The sequence below is a fragment of the Penicillium hispanicum genome, assembly GCF_028827665.1.
Source record: "Penicillium hispanicum strain IBT 35686 chromosome Unknown utg000006l_segment0_segment0, whole genome shotgun sequence".
In the NCBI taxonomy this organism is placed as follows: domain Eukaryota; kingdom Fungi; phylum Ascomycota; class Eurotiomycetes; order Eurotiales; family Aspergillaceae; genus Penicillium; species Penicillium hispanicum.
Genome location: NW_026623198.1, coordinates 2,168,834 through 2,189,168, shown reverse-complemented (window position 1 = coordinate 2,189,168; position 20,335 = coordinate 2,168,834). Strand labels below are relative to the sequence as shown.

Below are 20,335 nucleotides of genomic sequence, written 5' to 3'. Positions count from 1 at the left end.
TGGACGAACAGTGTTGTGCTGCACCTATTGTTAGCATTAGTCGGTGACTCTTACCTGTCATCACCCAACCACAGATTAACCGGCTCGATTGACAGCAAAGATCCAAGCACCAGAATTTCTCTTGAGCAGCCTCTGGTTTGAATTGCTGCTCAGTACAAAGTTTCTGCTTTTTCTTGATTCTCGATTCGTACTCGTGAGGTTTTTGCCCGATATCGGAGCATATCAAGAGCCACGATGTGTCGGTTTTTGGTAGGCTGTCTTTAAAGCACATCAAAAGATCAGACTCTAATACAGGAATGACCAGGTATATAAGGGACGCAATGACATTCGCCTCAGTAAGCTGGTCACAGAGCCCAGTCATTCCATTCTGACTCAGTCCTACGATTCACGGCTGAGACTGGTAGGTCCCAGTCGACCCAAGAGCTATCTGCACGAAAGGCTAACCGCAAATTCAAGGATAACCGACGACCTGTCAACGGTGATGGTTTTGGAGTTGGGTTCTACACGAACCCAAACTTGGGGCCAGAGCCGTGCATTTTTACGTCGACATTGCCGGCCTGGAACTGTGAGAACCTAGAACGGCTTGCTTCGAAGACAAGCTCGAACTTGATCTTTGCCCATGTGCGGGCGACCACTGAAGGCGCTCTGGCTGATAATAACTGCCACCCCTTTCAACACCAGACCCTGATGTGGATGCATAATGGCAACATCGGCGGTTGGAATTACATCAAGCGTGCACTGGCCAGCTCACTGGCAGACAAGTGGTTCCTCGGCGTCAAAGGTGGCACCGACAGTGAGTGGGCTTTTGCGCTGTTTCTGGATCTACTTGAGAAGGAAGGTGTAGATCCCAGCTCTGATCCTGGGCCTGAGGGGTTTGGACAAGCACTGCTCCGCCGCGTGATGATGAAGACTATCGCCAAGATCAATGACTTCGTGCGAGAGATCCCCGAAAAATACCATGTCACTGGAGTGGAGACACGGAGTCTGTTGAACTTTGCAGTCACAGATGGCCATACAGTTCTCTGCACTCGCTATGTCAGCAGCAAGACAGATGAACCCGCGAGCTTGTACTTCTCGTCTGGTACTAAGTGGAAAGAGGGCAATACGAAGGGTCACTTTAAGATGGAGCGCCATGACAAGGGAGCCGACATCGTGCTTGTGGCCAGCGAACCCATCACCTTTGAGCGACGTAAGGAACTCGTAACACATATTCCACATTTGTTTGACAGATGCTGACGGGAATGGCAGACAATTGGGTCTCAGTCCCTACAAACTCGGTGGTCACTATCCACAAGCAGACCGTGTTGCTTCACCCAATTCTTGATGAGTTCTACGGCGAGGATAGGGATCGGTCGTCCTGCTTTGCAGTATCCAAGGGCCTCGTCAGCACCGCACCTGGCATTACCGTTCCACCACCAAATGGAGCTGATAATTGCGGGTCCTCGGCATCCAAGATTGTGCGTGGTGGTAATGAGATAGACCTCGAAAAGTCTCGGCTAGGTCACTCCGCAGAATGTGCCATATCGCACTGAGCATGATGCTGTCAGAGAGTTGACCCCCTTATGTCCCGATTTTCAGGGCATTGAAGCGTCCCAATTTTCTAATTGTGGCGTCCAGAGTGATATACTAGAAGTGAGCGCTTGTTGATTGAGCAGTTGGTGCAGTTGGTGTCTATTTAATGTCTTGGACACTTGATATCCATACGAAGCTCAACATCTAATATGGGAATGGCACAAAATTCTCTTTGCTAGCAGGAGTTACAATGGGAGGAATTAGTGTCAAATTGAAATGAACATGTTAACTACCTCTTCCGACCCCACTCGCTGATTGAGACCGAACTATGTCTTGATATATGACTCGACCCTGCGGCGGGTAGCAATGGACATCGGGAAACGCGCATGTTTAATGCGCTCGCCGTGCGCATCCATGAGCGGAACAAAGTGCGGACCAGAGGACGCAACTCGGCTCAGAAGAGGGGCACTTGGATGTAGATCCAAGAGTTCGAGGCATTTAATATGAAGGCCGCGTAGTTCTTGCTTCCGATGTCGTTGGTCCTCCCTGGATGTCGCCTTTTCTCCACCCAATGCTTCTTTTATTGACTCCATGGAAAGTGCATCCGCAAGGACTGTCATTCTGGCTGCAGTATCCACGAGATTGATTGAGACGGTAGTTCTTGCTGCCAGAAGCGCGGTGGTTGCACCGAGGGTATTTGCCGTGAGGGCTCGCCAGGAGGCATTGCAGGGAGGCTTTGCTTGTCCAGTGAGGTTGGACCGAGGAGGGTTGGCCTCAAGGTATTGGAAAATATACTGTCGCAACAGACACATTTCCATGAAAGCAATGCTATCTTGGGAGACATTTTCCTTGCGTAAGCCCTCTAGCATATCATGCAAGGAGTTGCTTAGAAGACGAAATGTGCCATTGGTCAAATCCTGGGGAGGTACGATGACGTCTTCAGGAATGGTTGACAAGGCAACGTAGACGTGTTTCCAGTGGTGACCATCGAGGGATCCATGCCAGTAAGACCACCACTGGAGAGCATCCCGCAATGCATAGGTACAGGTCTCGTCCGTGGAGCTGTCCTGTTTCCCGGCTTTGTTGAAATATTTTCTGGAGGAGTCGGACGAGGCACACGCGGTGCAGGTGTTGATAAAGTTGTGCAAGTCCTTGACAGCCTGATTGATATCAGGCTGCGTACAAATGCTCTCTAATGTTTCCAAATGAGATCTGTACTCTGCTTTGAGCTGCACATTGAAGCCGGCATTGTCGTTTGTGGGGGATGGTAGTTCTTGGGATTGAGGTCCATCGGGTCGTTGGTTCAGCCAAACGGAGGCTGATAGGTCACTGCGAGTATCTTCAAAAATGGCGGGAGCCGCCATGGTTGCTTGTTTGGACGATGGTTACGTTTGTGTTTTATAGAATAGCGGATCTGCATCGACTCGTGGCAATAAAGTGGGATTATGCGAGAATATATACCTCGCCTCTATATATAGTCTTGCCCATGCTTGGTGGAGTCCAAACATGTTCCCTTGCTTCAACAGCATGTCTCAATTGCATTGTACGCACATCATGCAGCACCAAATCGATAAATCAATTCCATACCTACACTAGGAACCGCAATAAATGAAACAGTGGCGTGTGATTGTCATGAAAACAAGATGGAGCGATAGCAGGGACTCCGCCCACACCTCCCCATAGCTGGGAATCTATGCAGTAAAGATGAAATCGATATACTTGAGTAAGCCAAACATGTTCCTTCCGGGTAGGCAGAACGGTAGAGATAGGAAATGTCTTCCAGTGAATCGAATTCTATCTGTGTCACCTCCCTCCTGCACCTGGCTCCACTCCGGACCATCCACTCGTCGTGACCCTGATATCGCTGTCCATGAATTATTATCCATCTAACAAGGTTTTCAGTATGGCTGCTGGATGGATAGAGGAACACCCGTGTTGTTGAAATGCCACAGCAGACTCTCCCCTCAACCCTTCCTATCACGGAGAGGTGAGCCCCATCGTGGTGATTTTCGGTCCTAATGGGAGATATGTTGGCCCCCAACGGTATCGTGCATATATCTGACCCAGTCATAAGAGCACAACTGCATATATGCTGTCAGATTCCATTTCCGGTGAGATTGCCTCGAGGGGATCATTAGAGGATTCCTCTAGGCCTATTTATACGTGGATCAAATCAACCTAGGTCGCCCGTTGTTCAACATTGGACATTGCGATGGGAAGAAAATTATGGATTAACCTAGTGACAGATCCTTTTTTTTATTAAAGCCAAATGACTGTGCAGCTGTCTGGACTAGACATCTGGACTTGGACGGGACACCTACTCGTAGCGAATGAGGACTCTTACAAAGCCATCGGAATATTGCCGCTCATAACACATGGTATTGATATAATATACAGAGAAAAAGGGTATCACCACCATCAAATATCATCCCCAGATATGTTAGCATGTTTGAAATACTTCATCCCCACCCAAGCAACAACAACCCAAACCCACGACATGACAGCCGTAAGGACAATCAGGGCTGGATAATAACCCACGATCGGGAGTGTCGGATCGTCTTCCAGCTCTGGAGGGGCGTAGGGTGTCTCGCCGACATCCCACGCCCAGCTCCAGACCTCGAAGCAACTCCCCATTCCCACGACGAACACGAGCCATGTCACGATCAATATGATCCAGCCCCAGGACTCGGTCTCTGAATAGTCCCATGAGATATCACCGCTGCTTTTCATTTCCACAGGGTGGGTTGCTAAGGGAGAGGATTTGTTGCGATAGACTGATCGGTATGCCGCGTCTGCTGGGAGAGGATAGTAGGCATCGGAGCCGGAAGATGTGGTAGTGATATGCAGGCCTGTCGTGGCATTCTCAGCACTGGAGATATTATTTGCCCCAGGCCTGGCAGAGGTATTCGCCGTGCCGATACGCGGGAAGGAAACGAGGTCTTCATCGTCGGTGGCTGTCTCTTCGCCGAGGAGGTTATGCGGAGCGAGTCCCTGGTGGCGGCGCGTGAAGGAAGGACGCGGGATCTTCTGCGCCGCGCTCGCCCGGATCCAGATAGGCTGGGCGTCTTCAGCATCAGCATCGAAGCTCCCACTCGGCGGGAACTCATGGTTTGAGGGAGAAGTCGTGTCTCTCGGCGACACGGGCACGTCGTCCTGGCGTCGGCTCGAGTCCACCCGTACAGCGTCCGCGGACTTGCTCGCAGCCCGTTTGTCGCGCGACTCCAGCCGCGTCCCCAGCAATGCCGTCTTCCGCAAGGAGCCCCTCCGCCGTCGTGTTCGCCGTTGTTGTTGTTGTATCACAGCCGCCATGGCCTTGCCGCCCGCTAATGTGTCGCGGTGGATCGGGGCCATGTTGGGCGCAATGTCCTCGCTATCGCCGTCTTGCTCCATGCCGTGGGGGCTCGATTCTGATTGTGCTGCTTGATTCATGCGAAGGAAAGAAAGTCTCGAGAGGAGGGAGCTTGGGAGGCTCCGTCTGTGGCCGCTGCTTGCGCTGTTAGACCGCGTGCGATTGGACAGTCCGTCGACCGCTGCGAATTCCGCACTGCTTTCGCCATCGTCCATTGGCGCAAGAGGAATCCGAGAGCTAACGACATCAGCTCACCGGCATTCAGACCCCCAGCATTGGAAATCGGGCCCGGGAGGTATCTGGTCGCACTGGGGTTATCCTACGGTATATTGTGTGGCGGAGCGGTGATCGGGGGATCGAGCGCCAGGAGCGTGTTATCGCCTGGCGCTTCAGGCACCAATGCTCCCAGTATTTGGATGGATATAAAAACGGATAGGAAGACTACATCAGTTCACAGAGGATTTGCGTTAGCCTTAAGGTACACTTATTTTATATCCATTAGGTTATTGAAGGCTTCGGAGCAAACCGTAGGATTCTCTTATATGAAGTTGGAATGAATCTGGCTACCTACAGAGAAGGTAGCATCATGTCACGGTCATTGCGCACCATGCACGAAAGCCACGCAGGTGGGACAAAAGAGCATTGGCAGAATCTCTAGGCATCACAAGGCACTAAACAAGGCAAGATGAAAGGCAAATTGGTATATCGGCTGGAACGCCAGCAGGCATAGAAATGGAACAAGATCAAAGACCGATGGAGTCAAGCACTGCAAAGGAAATTCATCACAGCATATACGAATACTTGGAGAAAGAAAGAAAAAGAGTTCCCATGGGACCAAATTGTCAACCGAGAAAATCCATGGCAATCCACGAGAGAAAGCATGTTTTGAGTAATGGAAGGGAAACGAGCAGTATTGAATAAACAAAGGCACGGACCTAAGAAAAGAAGGAACAGGAACGAAGCAAAGTTTGATGCAGCACAACATGTACTGAGGACCATGCAATGGAAGAGCTAGTAAAAAGCATTGACAAGAACAGAGCAAGGACACAGAGTAGTAAGGAGAAGGAGAGTAGGGAGATCGCTTTTATTTTGGAGCATTGCACAAGAATCAGAAAGTCCAAGTCACACACTCGAACAAGGAGGCAAAATGAAGATCGAGCCAACAAAGTGGACTTGGGGTATCCGGTGCACAACACACAAATTCCATTTCAGAGAAAAGCAGTTGCATCGCTTGGAAAGCCACTGGGGAAAGGCAATTTCGAAGGAAAATGAACAACAGTGAAGGCAAGTAGCAGATGTCAGAGGGAGAGAGGGGGGAGGTCGGTTCAAACCGGACAAAGTTGATAGGCTTCAGCCAGTGAGAGCCGGGGGTCGTGCAAAGTATGGAGGCCAGCACAACTGCAACCTTTTCTCAAGGTCCGCTTAGAAGAGTTACGCCTGGTAGCCTCCGTTGAAGTTGTTGTTGGACTGGTCCCAGTTACCGGACGGGGACATCGGCTGGCCACGACCGTAGCCACCGGCGTTAGCCTGGGCATAGCTTTGTCCAGGCATGCCGGGCCCACCGAAGGTGGTGGCTTGTTGATCCCAGCCTCGGCCAGCAGGAGCAGGACCTACTACACCAGTCAGCAAAGAAGCTCTTCGACAAGTCATGGGAGGGGTCTCACCTTGGTTCATGGGGTTCGCAGGACCACCGTACTGAGGGAAGAAACCGGCAGGGCTGTTATTGAACCCAGCATTGCCTTGTTGGGCAGAGAAGTTGTCAAACTGACCCGTCGGAGGGCGATCCTTACCCCACTGCGATAGTTAGTAAATGAAAGCCAGAACGGGACGAAAGGAAAGCATACGCTGCACTTCAGCGGGCGGCCATTGACGTTATAGCCATTGAGCTGGCAAATTGCCATAGCCGCATTCTCATGCGAATCCATCTTGACAAAAGAGAAGCCACGGTCAGCCTGGAGACGAGTCTCCAGAACGTAACCAAAGTTCTGGAACAGAGGTACTAGGTCATTCTGGGTGGTGTACGGCGTCAGGTTACCCACATAGCAGGTGGTTTGCCATTGCGGAGTCTGCTGGACCACCATATCATAGCTCTGGATTCCCTGGGTGGGGAAGTGGTGGTGGCCGAATGGGGTGGTAGGGGTCATACCCATGGCAGCCATAGCCTGTTGCTGGGAGATGGAGGGCTGGCCCTTCTGGTTGGCCCAGTTGCAACGAATGGCACGAGAGCCGAGCCACTCGCCATCCATCGCGTTAAGAGCCTTATCGGCGTCTCCCCGGTCCCGAAAAGCAACGAAGCCGTAGCCGCGCGAACGCCCAGTCTTCATGTCCCACATAACACGGGCCTCGGAGACCGTACCAAAGGCAGAGAAAGCCTGGAGCAGGACTTCGTCGTTCACCTCGTTGCTCAGATCACCGACAAAGATATGGAAGTGGTTCGAAGTGTCCTCCTTGTTGGTGCTGTTTGACTGGTATGCCCAGTTCACCCGAATTTCCTGGATATAGTGTCAACTCGGATTCCAATGCGATAGAAAGGTGGAAAGACTGACCGACTGGTGGATCCGGCGCCCGTTCAGAGTCTGCATGGCTCTCTCAGCCGCACCGGGGTCATCAAACTCGACGAACCCGTAGTTGTAGCCCTTGCTGTTGAACTGTATTGTATGTTAGAGCCAGTCTCGGGGGTGTTGAAGCAATGCCCGATGCTGGAGTCTCCAATCCTTCTGCGGAAGTTCGGGTTCCAGCAGAGAGAAGGGAAAGGACCAGCCTCGCAAGCAACTCACATTCTTGTCGGGAATAATTTTGACGCTCACCACGTGGCCGGTGGTCTCAAAGATTTGCTTGAGAATATCCTCCGTGACGCGTGGGTCCAGTCCACCAACGTAGAGAGCTCTCTTGTTGGGTTCCGGGGCAGCGCGACGAACGTAACCGCCAGCGCTCGTGGGGGACATCATGCCTCCAGACATGGGAGATGTGATGGCGGTGGGGATGGGGTTTGTGTTCTGGGGGATGATCACAGGAGGCCGCGGCGGGGGAGGCATGTGGGATGGGTTGGTCTGGCCATTGCCCTGGGCGGCATCGAACTGTTGGTTCTGAGCACCAGCAGCGGGCTGGGGAGCCGATGGCAGAGAGGAAGGGGCTGCAGCTGAAGCATTCTCAGCCATCGTGTATGGGTCTGAAAGGATTGAGGAAGGAATCGATCAAGATGAGCGAGTGTTGTGGAGGGTGAAACGGGTATAAACACCTGGTAATGGCTAGCGCTAGAAGGGTTGGGACAGAGGTAGGCGGCGGCACAAAGCAGAGCGGTACAAAATACCACAATCGATGGAATATGGGACTGATGGGTATAGATATAGGGGGGGTTGGCGCGGCGCTTCAAGTGGACAAGTCTCCAATCACCGACGAAGCTCAATCCAAACAAAGAGCAGCGACGGATTTGTGTCGGCGAATGAAAAACACTCTGGGCGATCTAGCTCGAGCGGGAGGATCAAACACGGTCGATAGACCGAAAGCCGAGATTCTCTGGACACTCGTCACTGCTTTCTGAGGGGGCAGTAGCGATAAAGCGCTGGAGCAGGTTGAGGTAGATCGGAAGAGCCAACGGAAAGAAGCTAGCAAAAGCCGGACAAAGAAAACGGACGCGAACAAAAACCAAGCGATGTCAGCGGAATCGTTTGAGCCGCGACTGGTAGAAACAGGAACGCAAAGAAAGGGAAGATGCAGTTGATGGGAGAAAAGAGAGAGTTGTAAAGGGCGAGCGTGTTAGCGTTAGCGGCTAGGGGCTCCCCCACCTGACCTCAACAGGCTTAGCGCCGGGTCGTGTGTACACACTGGACTCACTCAAGAGTGCACTCTTCTCTCTTCCTCTGCCTCTGTCGAGGGGCTTTGTGGAGCCTAGTGACTGCGCTGCTGCACATAGTATATTCTCACTAGTTATTCTCCCTCACTCTACCATCCAAGGAAACCCAAACTCACCCAGAATGCCACGGCTGACCGGGATCAGCTCCTTGACATGGATCGCCGGTTTAGGGAACTCGTGCCCGCTGACAGGCATCTTCGGTGTTCAATCTTTTCGTATGACGAGGGCTTCTAGTACATGCTCGGGCTCCTCTTATAACGGACGAAGAGTGATTGGGTCTATGCTTTTGTGGCTTGGTTGAGCTCCTGCAGTGCATCACTCATGCGATCTTGAGAAAGCGGACTATGGCGTGATCGAGGTACAAGAAGCCTCACCCTAGCTTATAGATGGCTGGAATATTAATTAATACCAGGACTAACATCAGCGACGATCAGATTCGATTCAGCGTCCGCTAGTCCCCAGATCACGGAGAATAGAGCCGCTGGGTAGCTCTCCACATCTGGAGAGGCTATTTTTAGGCCCTACGCAAGTAACGACATGGCTGTGAGCGAGGCAAAAGCGATTGACAATACTCATTCCTAGAGCCTTTCCCGCTAGAGAATGGTATACTTATCGCTTCATCGAACAAAGGTGCGTCTGGCATTGCATTGGGCTACAACGCGCCAATAGGCGATTCTACTATAACTACCAGCACGAGGAATACTATCGAGCCCAATCAAGCCAGCTCTGGTGATTCCCTTTCGGGAACTGAGAGCCTCACAAATCGCGGCACAGGTGATTTCCGTCAGGCCGAAGACAGTAATGAAAACGAGCGAGCTACAGGATAGGTGGTCCCCTTGAAAATGCCAACACGCGCCACGACACGGATCTCAAACAAATCCGTATATACGATGTCATCCAAGGTAGAACATGCGACCGATGGAGGCTGCTAGTTTCCCATCTTCTATATGCATCTGCAATACTTCTATAGGCACTGCCCAGCAGATAGACGAGACATGTTACGCCTGTTCCGAAACCTACAATCAGAACGGGATTAGATTCAGAGACATTGGGATATGAATCCGACGGATTCTGTTTCTTGCTCGCGTTGCTCCCCCGCATGCTCTTCCATGAATCCCAGCACCGCCATTCGGCCCCGTGGGGGAATTTAGAGTACATCGGACACCCGCTACCTCAAACACTTGGGCACCCACTCGCACTGGCCCCGTCCCGACCTGTCACTAGGATTCCGCACAAGCAGCTTACTGTAGAAGCCGCAAAGACCATACGTGGGTGGCGCAAACCTGGCGGTGCGACGTCAATGAGTCTTGGTGATCGGGGGCGGATTGCGGCCCGGTGACGTCGAACGAGTGCACTTGAACTTTTCCCTTTAGCTACAGTATGGAGTCAAGTACATAGTGAGGACACAGCACCTCCAGCAGCTCAGGGCTAGCTAGCAGTGCCTGACGGAAACCGGTCCAAATCAGGGCAGACTCTAAGGACTGCGATGCCGAGCGAAACAAGAAAAGATCAGAGTCAGGACGCGTTGGCGTTGGTCGGGAGTCGGGCCCCGATGAAGTCATCGCCAGCTGTCAGGCTTTGTTAGTTAACTAGTTAACTACTTTAACTACTGGTTATAATTAGGGCCCACTGGATTTGCATCGCTTGACAGGCCTTGAGTCGAGAGTCAATCCTCTAAGAAATCCTCCCTAGAAGACCCCAACTTTGTCTGGGGAGATATGCGAGCTGTCACGTAAGAAAAAAAGAAAATTAAAAACGAGCTAGTCGGTACATAGTCCATCGACTACGAAAGACGATCGACGCATGCGCTTGTAGATCTCCCCTACTTGTGGTCCGAACGCTCGACTCCGAGAAGGATCTTAGCGTGCAACTGGATTCTGAAAATTAGGAACGGGACCATTTTGCACTTTGGAGCATGAGGGCGTTGAGTATGAGCCACGTCTCCATTCACATAACTCCGCGGAATATATAGATCAACTTGGTTCTTTCGATTCTTATTTTTCTCTTGTTTTAGCTGGACACGAACCGGTGTGACGACTGCAGTAGGATACTAGACTAGTACCTGGCAGAATACATAGTGAGGGAGGCAGTGCCGGGTTAGCCGTGTCTCCCGTTTCGACGAGTCCCGACTCTATACGCTGCATGCTGCACGCTGGATGTTGTGGATTTTGTGGATTTTGGAGTTTGGATTTTGGATTTGCTACACCGAGCATGCTCGACGCGCTTTATCCCGTCCCTGTCTCTGCGTAGACCAGAATCGACGTAGAAACAAGCAGAGAATGCGGGAAACTCAATCCCCGGCGTCAAGGACTCCTTGCTTGGTGACACATGGAGAAGATCCACCGAGGAAGCTAAAGGAGCATGGGATAACTCGTTGCAGACAAGATTAGACGATGGTTCACGGCAGACTGCGACATCGCCGAACGAATGCCGAACCAGAGTCCATTCTCAAGCGTCTGGCCCGGATCGCCGGATGGCGAGTCCCCAATGGGCGTCGATATCATGTCATCATCGATCGGATTTGATCCCAAACTTCCCGTCGGTTCGGTTCCTCGCTCGACCTCATTATGAAATATAACCCTTCGTCCACCACCTCCCACTGATGTGCATCTCGTCTTCCCCGTGCAGGACCGCCTGAATCATTTGAGGAGCGCCACATTGACTGCAATCGCGCCAGACACCGGAACCACTCATCGGTGCCGCGCAGCCAATCCGCGCCGCCGCTTGCGAGAAGATCTGCGCGGCGATGATCACTTGGGGGGAAGACCCCGTGCTATGAAGTCAGCGCCCCAAGGATTTCTCATCTTTCGTCCTGCAAAGATCGGTGTGCTCCTTGCATGGTCCACCCGCATTGAAGGGGGGGATTCAACAAAAACAACAATCCCCCACAAGCCACCGGTCTCTTAAAGCTCAGGGTAAGTCGTTTTGTTTTGATGTCGCCCTTCCCTCCACCTGGCATTCCTTTGCAAACGGCCCGTCTGGCTGGAATGTGGTTCTGGCTGCTTCGTGTCTGGCCTTGATTCCTTTCCACGCGACAGTACAAGGCTGCACAAGCCAGACCCAAAAGGGCGTTATACTCGAGGTTTCTGCGAGAAGCGCCTGCCCACCCGAAAGGCCCCCCCCCCCCCCCCAGGACCCAGGATGCCGCGAAGGATATCACAATGATGGCAGCTCACCTTATCCCCGCGCAGGTCTTCTCGCGGTCGGAGTGCGTCGAAGCTTCCCCGCCCGACGTCGCGCTCCCTTCGCTATCATTGTCTAGCCTCATCCGCTCCCGCTCGTCCCGACGCCGGTCGGTCTGCCTCAGTGCGATCGAGGAACAATTTCCCAAGCAGAGTCGCCGCGACTCCCTGCTCAAAAAGCTGGCGGGCCCACGCGAAAACGCGAAGCGATTCCTGCGCCTGCGGTCTTCTGGGGTGCAATCGCCCACTCCCCCGCAACCGCAGCCACAAGTGCCCCCGCGATCTAGAGGCATACGCCCTCGTCCGGTCTCGGAGATCATCCTGTCTCCCAGGCGCATTCCCGATTTCGTGCCAGGTGTGGATGGTGAAATGCGCTCCGATTCCACCTCATCCATGGCTACCGACATCATGCCCCGGCCGGTGCCGGACTCATCCAACCCGGTTCCCGAACTGACCACCCCGTTCCCCTCGTTGCGCAACGAGAAGATCGTGGCGACAGGAAGCGGGCTCACCGTCGGCATCGCTCTAACGGAGCCGGTGCTGTTTCTCCAGGGCTACGACCAACACGACCCGAGTTCGAAGAAGTCGGCCATCTTGAGAGGCCAAATACACCTCAAGGTGACGAAGAGTGTCAAGATCAAGAAAATCTCCATCTGTTTCCGCGGCCATGCTCAGACAGATTGGCCGGATGGTATGTCGTCCTGGTCCCCCAACCTTCTCTTTCGCTGCATTCACTAACCCGACGCGCTGTCCAGGGATTCCACCGAAAAAGATCCATTTCCACGACAAGAAAGACCTTTTTACCCACGGCGTCGTATACTTCAACCACGGGGATACGGCACTGATGCAGAATGATTACGGGGCGCATTTCTACCAACATGCGAAGCCAGTATCACCGGTGCCCGGCGGAAAGGATGGGGTGTCTGCCACCACTCGTGAACTGCTCGCCAAGAGTGGCTCCGCCACCCCGGCCGGTCTTACCACTGGGAGAGAGGCGAAACGCCTGTCCGTTCAGAGCGCCCGGGGCCATTCCCGCAGTTTCAGTAGAAACGAGGGCCCGCCCAGTGCCCAGGCTCAGCCTCAACGCAACTATCGCATGTTCCCCGTCGGTGACTACCTGTACAGTTTCGAGTTCCCTATCGATGGATCCCTCCCTGAGACAATAAAAACCGATCTGGGATTTGTGAGATATGACTTGGAAGCGATCGTCGAGCGATCGGGGGCTTTTCGACCAAACCTCCTCGGCACAATGGAAATCCCCGTGATTCGAACCCCGGCCGAGGGCTCCTTGGAACAGGTCGAACCGATTGCGATCTCGAGAAATTGGGAAGATCAGCTGCACTATGATATTGTCATTTCCGGAAAATCATTTCCGTTGGGGTCTCAAATCCCGATCGCGTTCAAGTTGACCCCGCTGGCGAAGGTTGAGTGTCATCGAATCAAAGTCTACGTGACCGAGAACATCCAGCACTGGACCGCAGACAAGAGCGTCCACCGGTTACAGCCCCCGAAGAAAGTGCTCCTGTTTGAGAAACGCGCAGAATCCGCCAGTACTAGCACCTATCCCGGCAGCTCCATGCGGATCACCGCCGGTGGTGGCGTTGATTGGGACCATCGTGCGGCCGCCGCTCGAGGAGAAGAGATCGTAGACCGATCTCGGACCAACTTGCTTGGGAACCTCGCCACTGATTCGGGTGTAGGCCCGACTGAAATGGAATTCAGTGTACAGCTGCCCAGCTGTCACGAAATGAAGGGCCGAGATGATGCGCAGCGCTTACATTTTGACACCACGTACGAAAACATCCAGATTAACCATTGGATCAAGGTGAGCAGTCCCTCTCTTATTCTTTTTGCTGCTATCCTTTTCCCTTCCGATGCTAATTGTCGTGTCTGGTCCAGATCGTGCTCCGGCTCTCCAAGATTGATGAAAGAGACCCCACCAAGCGGAGGCATTTCGAGATCTCTATTGATTCGCCCTTTCACATTCTCTCCTGCAAAGCTACCCAAGGCAATATATATCTACCCGCCTACACGAGACCGGCGAGTGATCCGGAACCGCCGGCGCAGGAGTTTGAATGCGGCTGCCCTGGCGCGCCTGTGCTGTCGAGGGAATACTCTATGGCTCTTTCAAACTCCGACCGAGAAGATTCAACGTCAAATCCTAGCCGGAGAGCTTCGGTGGGCCCATCTGTCTCGCGAAGCTTCACGAATGGATCGGGCGGTCTTGCGCGTCCTCCGCAAGCCCACCTGGCTCACGAGCAGAACGAGCGAGATGTTCCTCGTCCAATGCATCTCGTTCGAGCCCCGTCATTCGCTCCTCCTGCCTTTGAGGATGTTCCTCCGCCACCGCCTCTGATCACTCCACCCCCCGAGTATACTACGATTGTGGGTGACGGTGACCGTGAGACGGTGCTGGAGGATTATTTCTCTCGTCTGTCATTCTACGAAGAACAGGACGACGAGCGAGGGCTCGGTCGTGTCGATGTCCCGCTCACGCCGGGCGGGCGAGTCAATCGCAGCATGGATGTGCCTCGGGAGTGGGTGCGTATCCAGGACTTTAGCGCCCCGTGAAGTCCGTACGCTCCACTGTACAGCCGTTTCGCATCTCACGATTATCGAGCCATGACATTATGACGTTGTTCATACCGGAAACTGGTGTAGGAACGGGAAAGCTTATGTTTTTGTATTTCAGCGGGGTTCTCTTTCTTTTTCATTCTCCTTTTCATTCTCCTTTTCATTCTCCTTTTCATTCTCCTTTTCATTCTCCTTTTCTTTCTCCTTTTCTTTCTCCTTTCCTCTTCTCATTTTAGAGATATACTTTTGGTTTCTTGTCCGGATTCCTGTTTGGATTTGGGGTTCATGGGCATCTTGGGTTCTAGTAACTCCCCTCTGTTCATAGTACGACGGGGACAAAAGGCGTGAGGGTGTTTCCGTGGAGATTCTGCATACACAGTGCATACGATGATTTACTCTTGCATTGGACCCAATCGACCACCTCACAAGGTACACCCTGGGTTTTCTGATATCTCTCTGTAGACTTGAGTCGATAGACGGCTCCGCGATACGCGATAAGCGGAGCGCCCGCGTGCAACTGCCTTCCCCGGTTTAGACTCCCCACCTGGTGAGGGTGGTCGGTGACATCCACACGCTTGTCTTCCGGCATTTGATTCTCCTCTTGCTTCGGAACTGCCAGCACTTTCGGCTTCTCTGTGGCAACGCTAACTTCTTCTCTGCAAAGCTTTCCTGGTTCCTTCATTGCCCACTCTCGGCTGAGCCGATGCCCTTGTTAAGCTATTTGGACGCTCTCTTCCTATGACCGGAGTGGTGTACAAGCTCTGATTCCTCCAGCATTAAAAACACACCATTAGCAACGAGTGCGACCCGTGCTGTACTCGTATATTTGCATACAGAATCCCTTCAGCTTGGACTCATCGCGCGTTCGATGTTGCGGAGTACACTCATTCTCCTACCAGACTAACTTCGATCTTTTTACATTGAGCCTCGCAGACGATCCCAATAGCTCCGGCTCAGCTGCCCAGTCAAACCGGAATGGCGATCGAAGTCATCCCGTTGACCGAGGCAGACATCCCGGCCGCCGTTGAGGTCATCCAGCAAGCCTTCGCCGACGACCCATATTTCAAATGGGTATTTGACGCGCCCACGGTATGCACCATCCTCCTACTACACCTTCAACTGTCCCGGCTAACATCCATCTCCCCCGGAACGCGGCCGCGTCCCCAACCCGGAGACCGCCGTCGTGACATCCTGCGGGAGAAACCAACTTGCACAGTTCAACAAGCAACGAAACTACGACTCTCTTGCCGCCCGCTGCCGCTGGGGCATCAAGAACGCCCTCTTCCACGTCGCGAGGGAAAGGGACGCAGCACCGGCACCAACTACCAAAGACGAGTCCAGCGCGTCCGCCGCGCCCATCCTCGGCGTCTCCTGCTGGCTCGCGCCGCACTCGCCCGCCCAGCCCGAGAGTTGGTCCTCCTGGCTGCAGAGCTGGGTGTTGTCCTTCCGCCAGCTCGTGAATAACGTGTGGTACCGCGGACACGGCGGGCTGCGCACGCACCGGTACTGGATCTGGAAAGCGCGCCAGCACGAGGCACAGGCGCAGATCTGGGATGACCCGCGCGGATACTACTTCTGTAATATCGTGGCGGTGAGTCCTGAGGCGCAGGGGAGAGGTGTTGGGCGGTGCTTGTTTGAGGCTGTGACGGATCGAGCGGATCGGGAGGGGGTCAAATGTTACTTGGAGAGCTCGAAGAGTGTGCCGAATGTGCAGATCTATGAGCGGATGGGGTTTGAGATGAGCATGGAGATGGAGTGCCGGGATGGGGAGGATGCTTGTATGGTATGTCTGCGGTGGTTCCTCTTTCTCCTTTTTCCATCTGTTTGTCTTGAGTCTGTTGGACTTGGCTGACTGGTTTCTAATAGTTGTATTGCATGGTGCGTAATCCGAAGACGGGGTGAGCATCGGTTCTTTGACGCAAGTTTGATGCGTGGACGCATCGACGGTTCCTCCCATTACGGAGATTCGCAGCCTAATGACGATACTCGACGAGACAAACGCATAATGTGATTTCGGGTCCTAGTTATTCTATTCCATATTGATCTCCGTCATCCTCTAGCTTGCGGAACGGGCAGAGAGGGGATCACTCACATACGATATGTTCAGAACCATCTCTTCCACATCCTAGCAACCCGGCTGTCCAGCAAAACAATCCAATCTCATCCTCCGATCTTCTCGGAACTCGACATACCCTCATCTCCAAGCCAGCCCAATTCCCAATCCGCCCCAACGCTCAAGCCCATCTCCTATCTTCAATGCCGAGCCCTCAAGTCCCGCAAACACGGTTCACGCCGCGCGAGCGATTGCCGCAGGCGCGCCTCAAGCATCCACAATCCTCGATCGCCGTAGCGCGTTTGCACATCGCGGACAACCGAGGTGATCTGTCGCCAGACTTAAGCTTCGCGACGGCGCGGGGCCGGGGAAGCCTGCATATGCAGGTACAGGAGAGGGCGAAAGCCCACTTTTTTTTTCTTCAGGGTTCTGATGCCGATGCAGGCTGCGGGTTAGTGGGAATTCTGCTTACCGGCCCAGCGATGTAGATATCCAGCAGGCCGGTATCTGGTTGACCTGGTGCTTGGATCCTGGGGTTATCGCCTGGCTGACGGTTTCAGGCTTAGTCTGATTTGAATCATGGCGTCCGAGCTGCACTTTGTGCTCTATTGAGAGTTTTCGGTCCCGGGTGCGAGCAGATTGAGGCTTTGTTGTTTATCAGCACTGGAGATGAGAGCCGCTATGGGGGATCTGGGGTCCAGGGGTTATTCCCTTTATATTTGAGACCGTTGACCACTTGCGCTCCAGGCTAGACATTCTCTGTGGTTCGTGATATCAAGTCTCCATATCCAACAACACACCCGAGTACTGTGAGTGACGACCAGATCGTGCATATCAACGAGCCGTGATTAACCAAAAGCGCCAAGTATCACCATTATGCTCTTCTTCGTTCCTCCCAAGAGCCGCGGGCCACTGTCCCTCCTTCGCGCATACATCAGCCGACGAGTCCAACGCAGCCGAGACGCCGCGACAGCGACTCATCCAGCCGAGCCAACCGTGCGAGGCGCCACCGCGATGGACACAGCCAGTGCCCCAAGCAACCAGATAGCCCAAGCGGCCGACGACGGCGCCACACGCCCCAGTAAACGAGACATGCCCTGCGGCGCCGACACAGACCGCATTGTCAACCAGCTCGCAGTCCTAGCAGCCACCGTCTCTGGATCGTCCCGAGGTATCACCGCATGCACCAAGGGGTCTCCGTCGCCAGCGCGCATGAGCACAGCAACCATCCACCTACCAGACGCAACGGACCAGGAAGAAACAAGAGACGGACAGCCGCATGCCGAGAAAGAGACCGAGGAGGAAGAGTCCTTCCATTACCTGCGCAGCCTGATCACCGTCTCCTGTCTGTCGCAGCACTCATCCAGGAATGCCTCGACGGCATCAATCTCCAGCCCGAGCGAGAATCCATTACCCGGCCGCAAGAGAGCATCTTCCAGACTCAGTCTGCGTCTGGGCGATCTGCCAGCACTCCCATTCCCGCCCAAAATATCGCGGAAGCCGTGCCCGCGCTATACCACCCTCCCGCCTGTATATACCCCTAAGCCAATAGCCATCCGGCCCGAGGTGCGCTTCTGACAATCTGCGGCGCCTCACTCCTTCAAACACTGTTTCATATACATAGATGGACGCGGATCCCGTGCCAACGGCCATGATCCATACCTACCGGACGTAGATATCTATTTCCTGCACGACCGTAGATCTAGCACACCGTCACACCCTTCCCTCCCTTCCCCTTCCGTCCCGAATATATTGACGCGCAAAGATCTGCGGTCAAACTCGGTATAAACCCCTGTGACTCCGGAAAGAGTACCCGATGCGCCACGGTGGAGTCCGATCGTCGGCTGAGTCTCGTTGAGTCCCCTCCAGCACACGGCCGGGGGTGCGTTGGCGTGCTTCTGCGAGCAAGGGGACGTTGCATCGGCCCTGGGCGATCCCTGAAAGCTGTGACTCCGACAAATCAGATGGTTTCCAGAACCGAGCAGCGCTGCTTCTCGTGCAAGGATTGACGGCCGTCGTGTTGTGTTTCTAGCGTGACGAATCTCCGCGCTCGCTGGAGAGATGGTAGGGCGTCGTTGGGCTGGTCGGTTGCTATATTACTATATTGCTATTGCTATGGCTATAGTGCTATAGTACTATGTTGCTGTTACTACATTGCTATATTGCTAAACCGCTATAATTCTATTGATCTACGCCTATACGACAGTTGAATATTTGTTACACTACGAGTCCCCGTCAAGTAGAAAAGACAAAACCGCCTCTCCACCGACAACCTAGAACGAAAGGACAGTCTGAGAAGCATATCACTAATTATCCACGCGAGATTCCATTCTTGCTGGACCGCGCGATTCCAATCTTGAATCTTACTCGGCAAACCCGAGCCCGGCGCAGTGATGACAGGGGCCACGCAGGGCGACTGCCAGGGCTGGAGATGCAGCCCTCGCCCGACCCTACAATCCCTACAGTGCTGTAATATACCAATGGATGGACGCCGGTCTGCCCAAACTCCGTGCACAGGAAATACTCGGCCGGTCGATCTTATCGCGTTGATCCTGGACGGGTTGACGTGGTGGATAGAGACGGCTGTGGCTTCGGGACTCCACCTGAGGGCTCGATGTCCGCACAGACCGTGTGACGGAGGGTAGAAATGCAGGGGTGTAGATACCGGCAGAGAAGAAGCGTGGAAGCGAAAAGGATGCAAGCAAAGGTGGATGAATGTGCAGCCGTGGTGGAGCGTTACAGTGGGGATTGCTCGCTGCGAGCATCGTATGTTGGCACGAGAGGGCGCGTTCTGCATGGACTGCCTCGGTAACTTCTCGGGGGACCAAGGGCGCTGCCGAGTGGGACATCGGTACATTTCTCGAGAATTAAGCATTGCCAATGCTTGGAGGGGTCGGTTGGGAAGGAAATGGCGCCGGGGTCAGGGTGGAAGGGGAAAGTGCGCGAGAATCATAGTCGTTTCCGACGCTAACCACGCGAATGCAGACCAGCCTGGACTGGCATTTCCGGCTGAAGGATGAGAACCCCTACTGGTGGCTCCGTCGCTGAAGATGGTCCCAGAGGAAGTGTGCAACAAGGCTCCAGCCCCCGCTCCCGATGACAAGCCTGGACCGCGCCACCACGACCAGCACCCATTGGCGCATGTGAAAGAGGAAGAGTCGAACAGAGGACTCGACCGGGTGAGTCCACTCCAGCCATGCATCGAGATATTCCCCCCTCGGAGAATAGGTCCGGACGTTGGTCGAGGGAAGAAGTACAGGTACACCGTGCCAGAGCCGGATGCACTCCGATGCGGGCGACGAGCAACATCCCCGCTGGGCACCACCATGCAGGCCTGCAGTGCGCGCCATGAAGATGCCAACGGGAGCATATGGATCTCCCGATCTGGCCGCGAGCAGAGCCCTCATCTTCATGCATGGAAGCAAACATGCCGGTTCCTTAGCCGCAGGGCTACCGATGAACATCAACGGCATGGTTCTGATTGGATCTGCTGGCTGACGAAAATGTGCTCCCCCTCGGGCCTCAATGAACAGCCCGACACGGCACGCGATTCGATGCTGTCTTCCAGGTACGGCCAACCAGAGGCGCCGGGCTGGGGAAAGCCCCGACAGCGCTGAGATGCAGTTCTTGCACCAAGCGAGCGCCGGGCCTGCGCCATGACCCGTGGTCGACTGCAGTGCGTATGCCGGATGATGGAGGAGATGCGCCTGGCGCGGGATCAGAACCTTGATCGTCACCCCCCCCGGTCGTGGACTACGGGAGAGACCGCTTGGATGGTGGGGAGAACGGGGAAAGGGACAAAAACGAAGGGA

At 53.9% G+C, this 20,335-nt stretch overlaps 9 protein-coding genes across 9 annotated transcripts; 5 read left to right on the top strand and 4 right to left on the bottom strand.

Moving 5' to 3' along the window:
- Window positions 1-234: 234 nt before the first annotated feature.
- Window positions 235-1,532, top strand: N7459_007146 (glutamine amidotransferase subunit DUG3; the record flags this gene model as incomplete). Its single annotated transcript, XM_056946314.1, has 4 exons — window positions 235-249; window positions 305-400; window positions 457-1,189; window positions 1,249-1,532. 4 exons carry the CDS (start codon window positions 235-237, stop codon window positions 1,530-1,532), a joined length of 1,128 nt encoding a protein of 375 aa, XP_056798313.1.
- A 306-nt stretch (window positions 1,533-1,838) lies between these two features.
- On the bottom strand, window positions 1,839-2,876 carry N7459_007145 (uncharacterized protein; the record flags this gene model as incomplete). The annotated part of the gene is made up of 2 exons (XM_056946313.1): window positions 1,839-2,607; window positions 2,632-2,876. 2 exons carry the CDS (start codon window positions 2,874-2,876, stop codon window positions 1,839-1,841), a joined length of 1,014 nt encoding a protein of 337 aa, XP_056798312.1.
- A 1,054-nt stretch (window positions 2,877-3,930) lies between these two features.
- On the bottom strand, window positions 3,931-5,076 carry N7459_007144 (PIG-Y family protein; the record flags this gene model as incomplete). Its single annotated transcript, XM_056946312.1, has 1 exon — window positions 3,931-5,076. The coding sequence occupies one exon, from the start codon at window positions 5,074-5,076 to the stop codon at window positions 3,931-3,933; it is 1,146 nt and encodes a 381-aa protein (XP_056798311.1).
- A 1,216-nt stretch (window positions 5,077-6,292) lies between these two features.
- On the bottom strand, window positions 6,293-8,019 carry N7459_007143 (uncharacterized protein; the record flags this gene model as incomplete). The annotated part of the gene is made up of 5 exons (XM_056946311.1): window positions 6,293-6,471; window positions 6,526-6,655; window positions 6,706-7,353; window positions 7,408-7,509; window positions 7,639-8,019. The coding sequence occupies 5 exons, from the start codon at window positions 8,017-8,019 to the stop codon at window positions 6,293-6,295; spliced, it is 1,440 nt and encodes a 479-aa protein (XP_056798310.1).
- A 323-nt stretch (window positions 8,020-8,342) lies between these two features.
- On the bottom strand, window positions 8,343-8,909 carry N7459_007142 (uncharacterized protein; the record flags this gene model as incomplete). Its single annotated transcript, XM_056946310.1, has 3 exons — window positions 8,343-8,423; window positions 8,652-8,764; window positions 8,831-8,909. The coding sequence occupies 3 exons, from the start codon at window positions 8,907-8,909 to the stop codon at window positions 8,343-8,345; spliced, it is 273 nt and encodes a 90-aa protein (XP_056798309.1).
- A 2,939-nt stretch (window positions 8,910-11,848) lies between these two features.
- On the top strand, window positions 11,849-14,467 carry N7459_007141 (arrestin family protein; the record flags this gene model as incomplete). The annotated part of the gene is made up of 3 exons (XM_056946309.1): window positions 11,849-12,587; window positions 12,652-13,721; window positions 13,796-14,467. Coding segments are annotated over 3 exons (2,481 nt in total), but the record flags the coding sequence as incomplete, so codon positions are not given.
- Window positions 14,468-15,445: 978 nt separating this feature from the next.
- N7459_007140 (GNAT family N-acetyltransferase) lies at window positions 15,446-16,372 on the top strand (the record flags this gene model as incomplete). Its single annotated transcript, XM_056946308.1, has 3 exons — window positions 15,446-15,559; window positions 15,645-16,253; window positions 16,337-16,372. The coding sequence occupies 3 exons, from the start codon at window positions 15,446-15,448 to the stop codon at window positions 16,370-16,372; spliced, it is 759 nt and encodes a 252-aa protein (XP_056798307.1).
- A 1,027-nt stretch (window positions 16,373-17,399) lies between these two features.
- Window positions 17,400-18,101, top strand: N7459_007139 (uncharacterized protein; the record flags this gene model as incomplete). Its single annotated transcript, XM_056946307.1, has 1 exon — window positions 17,400-18,101. One exon carries the CDS (start codon window positions 17,400-17,402, stop codon window positions 18,099-18,101), a length of 702 nt encoding a protein of 233 aa, XP_056798306.1.
- A 1,472-nt stretch (window positions 18,102-19,573) lies between these two features.
- Window positions 19,574-20,140, top strand: N7459_007138 (uncharacterized protein; the record flags this gene model as incomplete). The annotated part of the gene is made up of 1 exon (XM_056946306.1): window positions 19,574-20,140. One exon carries the CDS (start codon window positions 19,574-19,576, stop codon window positions 20,138-20,140), a length of 567 nt encoding a protein of 188 aa, XP_056798305.1.
- Window positions 20,141-20,335: the final 195 nt, after the last annotated feature.